The 16,396-nt window shown below is 36.1% G+C and overlaps 1 protein-coding gene across 1 annotated transcript in view; it reads right to left on the bottom strand.

Annotated features, from left to right (window-relative positions):
• Positions 1–15,071, bottom strand: part of LOC135170210 (homeobox protein dve-1) — a 75,271-nt gene extending 60,200 nt beyond the window's left edge. Inside the window, exons 1-2 of the mRNA XM_064135809.1 lie at positions 14,308–15,071; positions 1,477–1,810 (exon numbers count right to left, since the gene is read on the bottom strand). Coding sequence (XP_063991879.1) covers positions 1,477–1,810; positions 14,308–14,382 — 409 coding nt within the window. The 5' untranslated portion in view covers positions 14,383–15,071. The remainder of the gene's footprint in view (positions 1–1,476; positions 1,811–14,307) is intronic.
• Positions 15,072–16,396: the final 1,325 nt, after the last annotated feature.

A 16,396-nucleotide genomic window follows, 5' to 3' on the forward strand; every position in this document is an offset into this window, starting at 1 on the left:
CGATATTCTACTTGGCACATCGCTACTGAACAAGGATAGCTGGAGAGATGAGAGTGGGTATGAGTGTGAGTGAGAGATGAAGTGAGGGGGAAATATCGCGCCCGCGACCCTTGGAAACTAATCCGGATTAAATCTGAATTCCCAGGGGTTATGCGGCCTCGGATGTGAGCCACGGATTCGCAGCACGTTTTAAACGAAACGCATTGTTTTCGTTTCAATTCTTCAGTAGCTTTCAAATTCAATATTTTATTTATTATCCAGATGATTTTGAAAAATTGAAGACCAGGGGAATATTATTGAACGATAAAAACTATTAACTATGAATCACTAACGACGAATGTTTTTTTCTTCCAAAAAATAATCAGTTTTTTTTATTTTGGTGTTCGAGAGGGCTGAGTGCATTTTCAATGAATGCGCGCGCAGCGATACAACTGTCGACGTGAAGCGAGTGGTCGAAATCCTATTGTCCATTCATCCGAAAACCCCCGATGAGTCACGAAGAAGGAATAGCCCGTGCGTTCATGAACATTAACGTGTCAGGGAACGGAAAAATTACCCGCCAGTTTCGTGAAGGGGATGCAGAGTTCAGAAATTTTTGAATTTAGCGCCACAATAATGCTGGGGCTTTCAGTTAAATTCTACTCGATACAGAAAAATTACCAGACCAATTAGTAGACCAGAAGATTAACGAACAATTCAAAATTATTCTCTTCCATTTCCATAAAACATAACAAGAAATACCACTCGCTTACGAATTCTGTGAAAAGTTACGTAATTTGTTATAATCATTCTCCTTTCCTCATTACGTCACACGACCAAAAGTCCCTAGGACACTAATCATAAGCGACATTTTTCTGTAGCAATTTTTATGTTCTCTAGTTTGAGGAGGGATCAATGCCAGTCCCCGAAGGCGAAAAAGTGCCGATCAGCACGGAAAAACAATTAAAAGTAAAACTACATTATTTCAACCAAATATATGTCTGATTTTTAAATTGTGGGTCAGTCTAAATATTTTTGGATGATTACATTTTGGTGTTTCCTCTAGTACAAAAGCTCGCTCCCAAAGTTTTATATTTTCTGATTTAGAAAAGATTGATTGCGTTACTGCCATGGGACCTTCTTTCATATTGCACAAAAGCAGAAAGTAATCGTGAGCCCCATAGCCTGATATTTGTGGTCTTTTAAGACAACACGTTTTTCAAAGTCGCTAACATTAAATCGCAGCTAACGAATTTGCATTGATTACACAAATGTATTGGACAAATATTTCTTCCACTTTAAATTGTGATTTGTCCCAATGTAACGACAGTTAATTAGTTCATTGCGAGCATTAGTTTTCTAAAGTATCTTTTAATTGTCTAGAGTCAGGACCGAAATTGGAATAATAATTTAAAGTGTTAAAATACTCGAATTGTTTTTTCGTTTCCAGATATTCTTAGGATCCCATGTTATTATTGGAAATTTGGTTTCACTTACCGGCGACCGTTGAACTTTTGCTCAGATCAAAACCCTCTGGTTTGGGGCTGCTTGAGTCAATTTCCTGCTTTGGATGTCTATTGTGAGAAAGACCGAACGTCTGTGACACCTGTTGGGCGGGTGGTTGAGACTGTTGGTGAAAACTCTGAGCGACGAGAGAAACAGCTGGGGTTTGATGCAACTGAGGATGGTGAACCGATGATGGTCGTGGAGTGGGACTGCGTGTCACGTGTGCTGGGTGAGACTGGTGAGATTGTGGACTTCGAGGTATCGATGATACACTCGATGGCCGCGATGGTGGCGTCGCCTTGTGCGTCAGAGCTAACGCCTGACTCTAAAAAAATATTTATGCTCATGAAACAGTGACAAAATATTTCAATTTTTAACAGACGAGTCATTAATTTGCATAATTTTCATGAATTCACTTTCATGAATTGGAAATCATTTCAGGTTTTTAGTGATTATATGCGCAGAAAAATTTATTTTTCATTTTTAGAATAGACATTGTTGAAATGTCTCCACTGCAACCGCTAGAAAATACCTTAAATGTTTACAACACGCAACATTTTACTATTTACTTATGTATTTATTCCATGTATATTCTCTTCGGATTTTTACATCATGCTTTGCGGTATCATGGGCCTAATTCCTCTCAAACCATGTCGCATTTAACCCAGGACCTGTACACGACGTACACACTCTCCTGGTGACCAAGGAAAACCATGGAAAATCCCCAGGTAGGAATCGCCAAACTTCACGCCCGGGCCAACCGTGGGTTAGGCCGGCTGACCAAGCTTTGGGAATCCTAGACTCCACCAGGCTTAGTATCTTAGTCACACCAGAGAAAGCCCAGGCTTGGATCCTTCCCGGGTATCAAACCTGGGTACCAAGCTTGCGCCAAGCCTGGGAAAAGTCTGGTTCATTCAGCCTTGGTTCATAGCCTCTCGACCAGTCCTGGGCCCAGACCGACGAACTGGCTGGAATTTATTTCTTTTTAACTAGGCGGCATGCTGATTTTACTCACACGTGAAACCAAAGGGTGGCAATGTCCTATGGTATTAAGCTTAATTGTTACCCCCATATTGTTACATAAATGTAAAGTAAGTTTTCGAATGACATAGGGTATCTGGTTCATTTGTAATTTATCTGGATATGTTCAGTACTATAAACTGTTTGAATAAAGCCTAGGCATTTTTTAATATATGAGCCTGGAACGGCGCTGGTTCGAAGGCCTGGACCAGCCTTAATAAGTTAGCTTGGACCAGCCCTCGTTACCAGGCCTAGCCCCACGTTACATTCTAATGCTCCTCCACTATTGATCCAGGCTTGGATGTCAAGCCTGATCCAAGCTTACCTAGTCTTGGGAATAGCTTGGGTGAAGCCTGGGCCATTGGTGATTTCCTAGCTGGGCCTTGACTGGCCCGGCGTCCATCAACCAAGTTTGATTCGGAAATAATTATTCCCCGATGAGGCCCTGATAATAATTATTATTATCGCGAACAATTCGAAGAGAATTAGAATTAGAGAGAAAAACATTTCCGCTTTAACCCAGCGAGGAATCGAACCCGGGTCTCTCGGTATCGAGCCGGGCACTCTCTTTGACCGACTGAGAAACCGGATACCACAGAAATTCCCTCTCTAAATTCACCAAAAATATTTTAATAATATTTTTTGATGAATCGCGATGTCTAAACTTCCATTTGACGGCTTTCCAAAGATTTAAAGTTCCCATTCCTTAAAACCGGACTCGAACCCGTGCCTCACGGGACCCGTCGTCCAATTGAACGATTTAACCAATTTGGTCACCGTCGTCGGTTGGCACCATGTTAATAAGTAAAATAGTAATTTTAATGATCGAATTTATAACAGTAAATTTTAATAAGCTGGGTATAGCACACGATGTGTGCGGACTAGCAAAATAATTTTGGATTCGCACTATCGCATCGATATAAATTTATAAAAATATCGGCATTTACTTGACCGATAGTTATAGAAATATAGTCTAACTTGAAGTGAGTTGTTAGTAAATACATGCAATTACGTGCTTGAAAATTGACCATTTGCAAATGATTCTAAAGTCAATTTGAAAGGGATTTAATATAATTTCATGTTTTTAGAAACGACCAAAGCTGATTATTGTGCGATTTAATCTAATAATATTAAGTGGTAGATCTGTGGAAAAGATCATTTTTTTCTTGATAATATTATTAACAATCAAATATACTAAGATCGCATATAAAGTATACTTCCATTAAGTGCGAAATGTACACTTTTAAAAATTTTATTGCGGATTTGCTGGTTTTACGGAGCAAAATCTGGTGATATAATTTTTAAAAATTTGAAAGAAACGCAAATTGGAGATCAAAAACTGGTAGCATATATACAGCATATTTAATACATACCACATATTATATAATAATCCATAATAATCACAATAATAATATATTACTTGATAATAATTGAGGGAATAATAATTATTTCTTAACTAGGAAATCATCCATAATATATAATGTATAGTATGTAACATAGAATATATAAATCCGAAAACATTAAATGCTTTTTTAGCGGATAAAAATCATTTGTATAATATTTTGAAGTGCGATTTGACATTTCCTCAATTATTCAAAATAATTTAATACCTCATCAGTAAATATCGAAAATGCCTTTTTGAAGTGATTTGTAAACTTATATCTCAGGATTTAACTCATCAATAGCTTGACATAGTGCATTGAAAGAAGCAGAGAGCGATGAAATCTGAGCACGTGCTCAATTCATAATATGAGAACGGCGAAGAGAATGAAGGCTCTTAAATGCGCCAGTATGAGATGAGTGTATCTGAGTATCCACACACTGGTGTTACTGCGGGTTTGTACAATGCGGTGGATTTCACGTATACAAGTGTGACTTAACACCCAGTTCCAGTGTATAACAAAACGGGCTAAGCCGTTTTTTTCTCGTGTCAACTGGGGTCAACTGGGCCCAGAATGCGACAATCCTCTGCACGCACTGTGTAACACTGTGACGCTGTCTTATCGTAAATGTCTTGGAAAATGTTAACCCACTGAATCTCGCATGTACTTGTAGAAAATCTCGGAATGGATGAGTTTTTTATGCGTAAGTCCCCGTGGGGACTTTTCGAAGATTTCAGGAGCGAAGAGGGAAAATAATTTGGGTCGAAAAAGGCTCATTTTGGGGGCAGGACAAGAACTGAATTTGTTGAAAGTCAATGACGATTTTGAACACTCGTTGAATGATTTTATTTCCCAACCAGTTTCACCTTCTGATGACGATTATTTATTTGATTTAATTGAATTAACTTGGAAATGTGTACACAATGAAAGGGTCAAGTTGACTTAGCTGTCATGATCTTCAACATCAATGACGTTATGTCGACTTAAATCCCTTGTTAACAAAAAACGAATTGTAATTAAAAAATTCATTGATGGAGAATTTTCATAAAATTTCTTTCATTGTGAACAATCGGTGTAGTGATATGTTGATATGAGAACAAAAACTAGGGGGATCCAGAGTGAGAAAATAAGAGTAAACAAGTGGTTTGACCAACGCGAGCAGATTCATTTCGAGAGATGAACGATAAGCGATTAAATTTGAATCTTTGTCAGCGGAATCTGCGGTCATGAAATCATCAGCAGACGAAAAAATGTTTGGATTAGTTGGAGAGCGCTCATCAGTGGTCAGATATTGGTGAACAGTCCAACTGTCCACGTCAATGTAGGGAAGTAAATTTAATAAATTCTTTGTGTCCTTCTACTTGTTCAACCAAATGACAGTTATGTCGACTATCCTCTGGAAATTTATTTAGTGCGAATTTGCGACTTAAGCCATTTTATTGATTCCATAATAAGGTGCTAAACGTATTTCTAGGACTCAAATAGTTTCGGGAACAGATAGATACCTTACGTGTTCAAGAGTTTGTTAACATGAAAAAATTGAGTAAAGACGTTTCATATGTTCGCTGCTGATTTTTTTATAATCGATACGAATTTATGGAAAACAGTTCTTCTGTGGACATTTATAGATGAATAGAGTTTTAATTGTTGGAGATATGGAGTGTCTATGGATAGTGTCTATGGATATGTTACTTAAGACTCCAATCCACCTCCTTGGATTTACAATGAAATATCGATTTTTAAAAAAAGTTTTTCTAATTTTCTCAATTGGAACTTCCACAAGTTGAACAATTTTCCTTAGGACTCAAATCCACTTCCTTGGGTTTGCAATTAAACAGTAATTTTCAAAATCAGCGTAAATTTTTTCTTGTTTCCTCAGTAAAATTTTTAGGAAGTTAGAAAATTTCACTTAGTGCATCAATCCACTTCCTTGATTTTACAACAAAAATTGATTTTTAAAATCACTGCAAGTTTTTTCTAGTTTCTTCAATTGGACCTTCGAGAAGTTGGACAATTTTACTTCAACCTTGCGGACCCAAATCGTATTTCTACATGATGCACAGGCCAAAAAGGTTCAAATTTTTCAACCTGACGGTGAAAAATATCGGGAATAAATTGTCTCCCGCGGTTCCTTCCTATTAATTCATAAATTTTCCTTAGAACAGACCTTTCTAACGATTTACTCTTCATCCCACCATCATATCCCTCTTCCTCCCTATCCTGTAAGTCCCAAAAATTACCAAAAAATATTTGGATCATTCTATTCCGCATCGTCACAATTTTTTGTTCCTTGCAAAGACTGTACTTGGGGTACGGTGGCACGGGCTACTGTTTCGGGAGCCACTTGGGCCAGGACGGTGGTATGCAGCACCGCAAGTCCCTCGCAAAAAACACGTCGGACCGGGCCCCACCATACAGAGACCCGTAGGGCATATAATATCATGCAGTTGAAGAAAGATGGAGAGATGGTGGAGAATGAAAAAAAAAAAGAGGGAAATTAACGAAGACGAGTGGGGAAGTCGATTTTCGTCTTCCCGCTCGTATCACTCTGAGTTTATGCTGAAATCATACAGCCAGACAGGTGCGAAATATGGGGTCGAGGGGGATTCTCGGAGTCGATCATTCGCAAATACTTTTTTCAACGTGCATGAGATATCGGGTGATTTTATAATTAAAAAAAAATGTGGGGAAGGGGGGGGGATACAGCGATTTGCTTCCGTATAATGGACTGCGAGATGAGTGAGGCGAATGCTAAGGAAACCCGAGGCAACAGGTGGATGGGGGGTTATCCTTGCGCTCATCCTCCGGTGTAGAGAGCGATAAAAATGAAAGGGAGTTGATAAAACTTCGATTCAATTTGTAGGTTTTGGACACTAATTTCTTGGAAGGAACACGATTTTTTTTTGAGTGTATCGAAGTAATTTCTATGCATATGTTTTTGATTATAAAAAATTTAGTTTTTTCAATTTCTGAAATTTGGGTTTTCTTTTTACAAAACTTTTCGGTGATCATTGCGATCATATGCCGATGTTGAGAGCTGTTGGATTTTTCGTGAAATAAATAAATAGAAAGGCAAAATCAATCTCATTCTCTTCTGGGTGTTTATACTTGAATAATAATAAAGTAGAGAAATAGTTTCAATTATTTCCAGAATTATTATTTTAAATAACCCATTTCCAATGAGAGCGATAAAAATGAAAAGCAGATGGTAAAACTTCGATTCAATTATTGACATTTTGGCGCTAATTTCATAGAGGAAATAATAGGTTTGTTAATTACATCGAATTGGTGTTTATACATATTTTTTTTAGTATTAAGAATTCAAGTTTTTTAATTTCTTAAATTCGGGTTTTTTTTCAAAATGTTTCAGTAATAAGATCAACAATTATTAAGATATTGTCTCGGTTTTTTAGATATTCCTAGTTAATTGTTAAGACCTTATCATAATGTCTGAGGTGGTGATTACGTTTATTACGACATCGTCTAGACTGGATTGCCGATTTCTAAATAAATGCGCTGATTTTATGAAAACCCCTTACGCGCCCTCCAAATGGAAACTCATTGATGGGTCTGTTGGAGAATATTTCCTCGATACTGATAGGGAGATTTACTCATGTCGGATGACTGCATTCATTTGAGTATTTTCACGCCCATTAGCTGATAATTAACGCACAGCCCAGATTGCTAACGCAAATTCGATGAAATTTTCGGGAAAATCGTGAGTTTAATTGACGATCTTAAAATTGATTGAATAGTTTTGAAGTTTTTCTTTGGCCATATACATTCAACTATTCGGAATTATCACATAGTCAACTCAATTACGTGAGAAGAATTCGAAATAGATCACGAATATTTGAAAATATATTTTTTTAATATTTGTTCTTTCTGCCAATAAGTGACTGATATTATTTCAGCATTCAAAAATCTTTAACGAAGATTTTAAAGAAGAGGATTGAGTTACAACTACTGATGTATACATATAGTACGACGAAAATTGATTTGAATCAAGAATGTGTTATATTTAATTTGACGATATTTTTTATTTGATCCTATGATGTCCCAAAAGAAGAATATTTTACGTTTAATTCAAGAGTAAAATTTTTAGGTGATTTTTGTATCTTTGATTTTCCATGACAACAGTGAAAAAGGAGGGTTGTCTCGCCAGCCTATTATCTGCTATAAATAGATTAAATAGTTCGTAAATTTTGTCATCAATATGTGAACTCAATTTTTTTAAGACGATCTGATGCTGTACTGTATTAGAGTCTCTGCTGGCCAGAGGGATCCTAACTCCTCATTACGTCGTACGCCCCTGATATTGTTTTGAATGTTTCCATTCCACAATAACATCGTTACTCGTTACTTTGTTTGATGACCCAATGACTTCGGCGACGTAGTTCATCAAAGTTTGTAATAGAATAGTTAGTAATTGGTGAAACAGTTTTTTCGGAGATGCCAAGGGTAAAGTGACTCGACACCGAGTGAAGAAACAAAAAAGACTACAAATCTACTGAATTGTTAAAATGATGGTATACGGAGCCATTTTTTAAAATTCTTCAGAGTTCACGGTCAACCCTTTCAGTGATATTTTATTCGGAATTTTTTTGTTATTTATAAGAGGTCGAGTGCACATATTGTTAAACGTTTATGTGTCACTTGATTTATTTATAGTACATCATAAAATGGCGGGAAAATGAATTTCTTATTGATTTTACCATTAAAAATCAAGTATACTAGAATGAAGTCTAAAATATTATGGAAATGAGTATAACGAAATATTCGATTTGAGTTTTTATTTTTCCTGTGAATATCTATTCACCAGAATTTTTTTCATCCCCCAAATAATGAAACATATCCCCTCGGGACTGCAGAATGTCAACCTGTTGCAAGAACCTCTCTCTGTGTCTCTCTATGTGAGCACGAAATTATTCATCACGAGATAGTCTATTAATTAACAAAACAGTATTGACGTTTACTAAATTAAATTTCCGGCAAAATGAATTTTTCCTCTCAGCCTATTGCCAACAAATAATTCAAATCTCCCACTCAAAAAAAATTGTTCCCTCAAATATTCATCCACTTCATGGAGAATTATTTATTTTTTTGAAATTGCTTTCCTCTAGTCCAATCATTACTAGATAATCCTGATTAGGTTTGACTTATATTCATCGTATTGTTCTAGAACAACATTCTATTAGTGTTAATTTCGAGTGAACTCTTTCAATAATTATAAACTTAAAAAATTTAGAAAAAGGAAAAATTATAAACAAATTTCGGTTAAGTTTCTCTCCGACACAGTCATCCTCAACAGCAATAGATTGTCATTCATTGAAACCTAATTAGGTTCCACTGGGAATTACTCAATCCAAGAAATAATAATATATAATATATAATAATATGTAACTGACGTATAATTAAAAAAAAAGCACTTCTTTCACCTGGAGAAATTGGAATTGGAATTTATCAAATTTTTCTCTCTCAGCGCATAGATAATCTTAAAATCCGATTTGAGGAGAGGATTATCGACCTTCTATATCAGGTTAAAAATAGGGCACCCTAAAAAGTTAATAACAATTGGCAATTAGGGAGCGCAGATCGCGTCGATTACTAATCGTCGTCACTAGAAAATACCGATAAGAACCTGGGGAATAGGATAAGTCATTCTTTCGGAGATTTTGATTGAGCTATCAGAATGAGTGATGGAGGTCTAATCCCCGGGTAAGTCTATGTGACTGAAGTGTTCGATGGTTCATATGGCTTAGTTAACTCAATGGGCTTGGACAGCCAACAGACACAACACCGGATAGATGAATAACGATTATTCTGCTAGCCCTGTTGGGGTGGTCAAATACCGTGACCATATACCATACACCGGTATGTGCACGTGGAGTTTGTGTTTTGCAGAGCAGACGTCCTGACGTCTCGTTCACCGGATTCATCATAATATTTGCGTGCATCGGGTCTTCCGTGATTTTATTGAAAAAAAAAATTATCAAATTTTTTAAAAAGACTTTGACACACGAATAAAAATAATCAATTTTTTAAAATGCTCTCAGGGGTGAATAAAATTAATGAACAAACGTGTTGTTTATGGCAGATTTTTTGAAAAGTTTTCAGTGATAAATTATTCCAAAAATTTGATCAATTAAGTGAACAAGTGATTGGTGTTATCATTTATATAAATGTGTATCATCATTGTTGTATTTATTTTTTATCAATTGGGATGTCATGAAAAATTGTTAATTATCTCTATTTGAAGAATAATTTATTATTTTATATATATATATATATACTAGCCAAAAATATATGCATGGGCTGGAATCACATATAAAATATATATTTACGTAGTATATTTCATATTTGAATGTCCTATAGGTATTTTAATTAAAATAGCCGGAAATCAGGAATTTATAATTTTTTTACGTAAATATTTGATATTTTTCCCAACAATTATTTTTGAAGTTTTTTTAAGAAGAAAAAAAGTCTTTGAACCTTTTTTATCCCTAATCTGTAGTTACGAATGGTCTACAGTTAAATATATGTCGTCTAATAGTTTCGTTGGTACATATTTTTACTTAAATTCAGTTTTCTTAATGTTTACAAATAAATTTGGTGTATTTTTTATCAGTTGCAGCTGCAAATTTTTTACTATACTTTGAAGAAAATTATCGAAAATCAAACCTTTTTGAACTATACTTAGTTTCTCTACCATAAAAGATAAAGATATGAGGAAATTAAATTGAAGAAGTTAGCAATCAGTAGCATCAGGAGGGTACGATTATTAATTTTTGGGGCCAGAATGAATTTCATTATAAAGAAAATTACGGAAGACAACAATGTTGGAAAGAAAATGAATTTTTACGGACCTTTGGCACTGATTTTCAGGAGCGTGACACTGAATGTGATTTCGGGGGTGAAAAATCATTCGGATTTTACTGGAAATTCGGTGAAATCCGAGAATTTTAAACAACTCGAGAGAATTCAAATATTTAGTTCCGAATTACACAGGATTTTCATTAGTATCTGAAATTTCATGGTTTTTCCCCTTAATCCGCATTCCCTTTTCCATTAATATTCAGGAAAAAATAAAATTGTTATTTCCGATTATCCTTCATTGTTCGAAATATTGATGAATTTCTAATAATGAAAAAGGATAAACTTTAAAGACAAATCAATAATATTGAAAATGACCTGGAGTCGGACCCGAAAATTCAGACTAAAATGTTCACCACTGAGTAACTCTTTAAATCATATTCAGCTTTCCTATCACAAAAAACCAAAATACCCGGAAATAAAATTGAAGAACAATTGGACACAAAGTGAAGGTGAACGATTGCAAAATCATGAAATTTTTTTTTTGTTTACAACGTCATGAACACCACAAGGAAATCGCCCTGTAAAACGTATTGAACCGTACAATTCTTGGCAAAAATAAAACGAGAACTCGTCAAAAGGACTCGCGTGTGATTGTCCTTTCGGGTGAATGACCTCATCTGGAATTCTGGAATCAAGGGTAGACATTTTGGGCACTGGGTGTATTTTTTTTTCTCTCCCATACATATCGGTATGGGTATTGAAGAGGTGCGTGTTCGGTACCTACCACCGGGAGAGAAGTGATCCGAGTGGTAGTTGTAGGACTGCCGGGCACAACCGCGAATATAAGAGGGCCCACAGGAAGAAGGCAGGGGCACATCCGTAACGTGATCAGAAATCCGTGACCCCCCTACCAATACATTGAGTTTATTCGCTCGGTTTCTATCCCCTTCGATAATCACATGACAATTTTCTATTTAATTTGTTTTTCTTTGTAATTTTTCAAACACAAATAATTGAAAATATTTTTTTCATGTCACTATTTCACTTAAAGTAGCTTTTAGTAAATTCTAAAATTATCGAAGACGACACGAGATTTTGAGAAAACTCAATGTCATTTGAAATCGTCATTTTTTCATCAAAAAATGTTAAAAAATAAGGGCTTAACAGTGTCTTATGAGAAAATCAAAATTGTTGTTGTAATTAAAAAAAATCACTTCGTAAAAAATGATTCACCATTTGAATAGCAAGTTCTATTCTTTGGTTATAAAAAATCCGCGATCCTCTACCAATACATTCGCTCGGTTTCTATCCCTTTCGATAATCACATGACGATTTTCTATTTAACTCGATTTTCTTTGTAACTTTTTCAACTGAAATAATTGAAATTATTCAAAAATGTTTTTTTTCATGTCATCTTTTCACTTGAAGTAGTTCAACCCTTTTAGTAAATTCAAAAGTTATCGAATACAAGAGAAGAGTTGCAGAAAACTCGACATTTGAAATCGTCATTTTTTCCTTAACTCAATTAGCATTTTTGTTTAGAAAAAAAAGTTTAAAATGAAAACTTAACGGTCTCTTACCGAAAAATCCACATAACCGTTGGAATTAAAAATTAAAATCACGTCGTACAAAACAATCCACCATTTGAAAGACAAGTGTTATCATTTGTTTATGAGAGGGAATGTTTAAAAAAATATCAATATTTTCTGCAAAAGTGCACTTAGTCGGAAAGTTTAGCAACTGAAAATATTCAAAAACAGAGCAAATCCTCGGTGGAAAAAAGCGATAGAGTTATTGACCCTCGAACGGGCGCAAAAAAATTTTTGATCCCCCTCAAAGTGTAGTTAGTTCAAAAAAAAAATCCTCGATTCATTATAGAACGCCTAAAAGTTCATGTACCTGCATTCCTACGAAATGAAAATTTAAAATAGACAAATGGATTGAAATTCGTTTACAAATGATTTGCATATTCCACGACTCCTGATGGATTTCGAATTTATCAATTTATTTTCACATCTCACGGTTCGTTTGCACTTCTCGCTCACGAATAACTACACTATGAATGGGGAGGTATGGAGTACTAAACCTCCCGGAAAATGTGGAAGGGTGGCAAATTGCCTGGGTAAATGGTCGAAAAGGGTGACTGGAACATTCACGTACCGAGCACCAATAACCCTCTAGCTGTTCTCTCACAAATCCAACCCACCTATATTGCATTAATCACCAATGACGCAAATTTTTATCCAACAGAATGAATATGAAACGAAAAAATAGAATTTGGGTTGACATAACCCTATTTGGGATGAATTTCAACCAACAAATTTCATTCAGCTTTACTCCATAAAATTCAATTTTCCTGTTACAAAAATCCATTACAATAACTCAATTTTTCGTTGAGAAAATTCAAAAATTTATCAAATTATTTTCATGAAGCGAGCCACGAGGGAACGAAAAATCGTCTGTGTTGGAATTTACAACTTAATCAAGTTGACCTCATGCTGATCAACCTCAACATTTTATGGTTCAAATTCTAACACAATTTCATTTTTTACTAATCGAATAATTCTTCCAAATGCCCTGTAAATAAAATGAAAGCTAGTGGGACACTATCTGTAGACTATTATAATAAAATTTCGTTGATAATAAATTTCCAAAAAAATTTCAAATTATCCCTTTGGTTCATCTCCTCTTATAGTATCCAAATCAATGGTTCATATTATTTTATCAAATTCGACGAAAATGTAATCGGAGTAAATTCTTTGAATAATAATGGAAATGATTGGAATATGTTTTTTTATGCAAGTGGACAGAAGAAGAATAATTGCAGCGAATGGCCGAATAATTTTGCCAAATTCCCCGTAAAATAAGTTAAACAATATGAGAGCTAGTGGAATAATATATCTACATTAACATAGTAACATCCTTTTTACAATAAAATTCCAAAATCGAAAGCAATAGAAATTTTTGTTTAAAAAATTGAGTCATATTTTGTTGGATTGAAGTCGTAAGTAAAATTGTCGAACTTTTCAAAAATCTACCTAAGGAAAGTACATAAAACTCAGATAATAATTTTCAAAATCAACATTTTTTCATTTTAATCTTTTTTGTTATTAACAAAACTAGATTTTATCCCTCCCCGATCATTTAATGCTCTGCACCACGAAGAATAACAATTTCAGTGACCGTTCTTTCATTATTCCCCCGATCAATCCCCCTTTTACTTAAAACGAAAAATAGTCTTTTTATCACAAACAAAAAAATGTCCAACTAAAATAATATTAACGATAACTGTAAGATAATAACACACACAAACATTCCAAAATTTCTTCACATAATTTTTTCTCAACGAAAGACACCTTAATCTTAAAAATTCGCCCTGACATCTCAAATATCTGCGACATCTGCCTAATATTTCCCTCTAATTCTCAAAACAATAATCATTGAAATCTAAAACTCCCAAATTCACCCCAATCAACAATTCCTTAAATAATTTTCTCCCACCAATTCCCCTGTCCCCACGAAGACCTCATCGCCTCCACTCCACAAATTCCACACCTTCCCTCCATCCAATAAAAAAATTCCAAAATAAAAAAACCCCATTTACCTGCACTGGATCACTTTTGGTATTAGCAGCCACCCATGCCTCAGCAAAAGTCTCCATAGCGCTTTGAAAATCCATTCCACGTGCGTCCAACCAGTCTCAGCACGTACCCCAACAAGACACCCACAATCTCACCCCCAGAAAATCCCAACCAAATCACCGTTGCCCTCAGTCCCTCCCAAATTCCCCTGACCATTCCCCCATTTCAAATCCCCTCGTTTCCCTCTCCCAAAAAACCCCACAAAATTTCTCTCTCCACCGTCAAAATCACAATAAAATAATCACAATAATTCGGCAAATTCTACATATCAAAAATCCCCACCTCTCACCACTGCGAATAAAAGCTGTGAAGGGGTAAAGGGGGTGGGGGCCGGGGGCTTAAGAGAATTGGACTGAATTATCCCATTCACACAGCACTCATTGTTCAGTTTCGAAGTTTTATTATTCGAACGAGTCAAACCGTCAGATCCTTCAAGTGATTCTCATTAACTTCACTTTAAAAACTAAATAAACTTGTGCCCCCTCCCCCTCCAACACTAGAATTGGGCATAATAGGGGCCCAATAGCCGAGGTGAGGCCCTTCGCTTTTGTATTTTATATGTGAAAAAAAAAATCGTTTTTAATTCGCTGAATTGCACGCGCGTGAGAAAAAAAAAATATCGAGGGAACGTTATAACGAGGAGCGACGATAACGTGCGTTCTCGAGCACTGCGGCGCTCGTTCTGACGGCCCCAACTGTATATTTCAAAATGCTCCAGACTCCTCGTGTACTGTTTCTGCTCTCGCGCGCGCAACTGCTTCAACCAATCCCCCACCACTGCCCGTTTGACTTTTCCATCTCGCTCTAGTCGCTTTTACAAGTTGTGGACCAACTCGCCCAGGGGATTTCTGACGATTCAACCCTCTCGGGCTTTTCGTTTCCTTAAGCGTCGCGCGCACGTTCACTGGATTCGAGAATCTCTCATCCCGCCCCATCTGCATTTTTCGCTCGATTATTAAATTCTTTTTTTGGGGGGGAGAGGTGAGGGAACGATTGGTTGGGAGCTTTTTTGGATTGGATTTTGGAGTGTGAAAGGGGGAGGGAGGGGCGATTTCTTAGGGCATCCCGGGCTTTGTGGAGGAGATAGCGGAGAGGGCTGTTGGACCGTGGGGGGTGGCTTCCTGTGGAACGGCCTGAGGGATAATTTCAACGTCGGTGGTTCAGGAGAATTTTTACGATTTTAGGGGGCGGTTTTTTTGAGGTGATAATAGGGGGGGGAGGTTTAACGGGGGGTTAATTGGCTCGTTGCTGAGGGAAGTTTTGGAATCGTCCGGTTTTTGGATTTTTTGCTTTTAGATGGAAACATTGTAATTGTGATTTTTTGGGGGTGGGGTAATTTTGATTGGAAATGTCGAGAGGTGGGAATTATTTTACAAAAATTCGGTTTTGAGAGGTTTGTGTGGGTGTGCACTTGTGGTCATTTGTCCAGAAGTGTCATTATTACTTCTGAACGGTGAACGCGGTGACACTGAAATTTTTGTTTGTTAATTAGTGCTTCCGTTAGTGAAATTTTGAGACTAAATTCAGGTTCGTTCATTGGGCGTTGTTGGATTTTTCATGAAATAAATAAATAGAAAGCAAAAATCAATCTCATTGTCTTCTGAGTGTTTATACTTTAAATTGAAAAAACATTTTTATGGACTAAAATTCTGAGAAGTGTGAGGTATGATGCTTAGGTTTGATTTTAAGTCGGTAGACAAAGTGCAATGAATAGGACTTGGTGAGAGCATGTGACTAAAAGGTCCAGGGTGTTGATTCCCTTTGTAAATGTACTTAGTTCCTCTGCGGTATCGGTACAGAGCGGATGTGTCTTTCAAGCACAATTATTTCAGTTAAATAATAAAGTAGAGAAATAGTTTCAATTATTTCCAAAATTATTATTTCAAATAACCCATTTGCAATAGACGTTTTCGGAGAAATAGTGATTTCTCAAAAATTATTTTTCCCCAATATCTCCTTAACCTTTTGACTGATTTTACTTTTTTTAATATTCATCGCCTCCGCACCTCTACTACTGAGTTGAGGGAAGACTATTTCACCTGCCGTGATAGT

The sequence above is a fragment of the Diachasmimorpha longicaudata genome, chromosome 2 (assembly GCF_034640455.1).
Source record: "Diachasmimorpha longicaudata isolate KC_UGA_2023 chromosome 2, iyDiaLong2, whole genome shotgun sequence".
Taxonomy (NCBI): domain Eukaryota; kingdom Metazoa; phylum Arthropoda; class Insecta; order Hymenoptera; family Braconidae; genus Diachasmimorpha; species Diachasmimorpha longicaudata.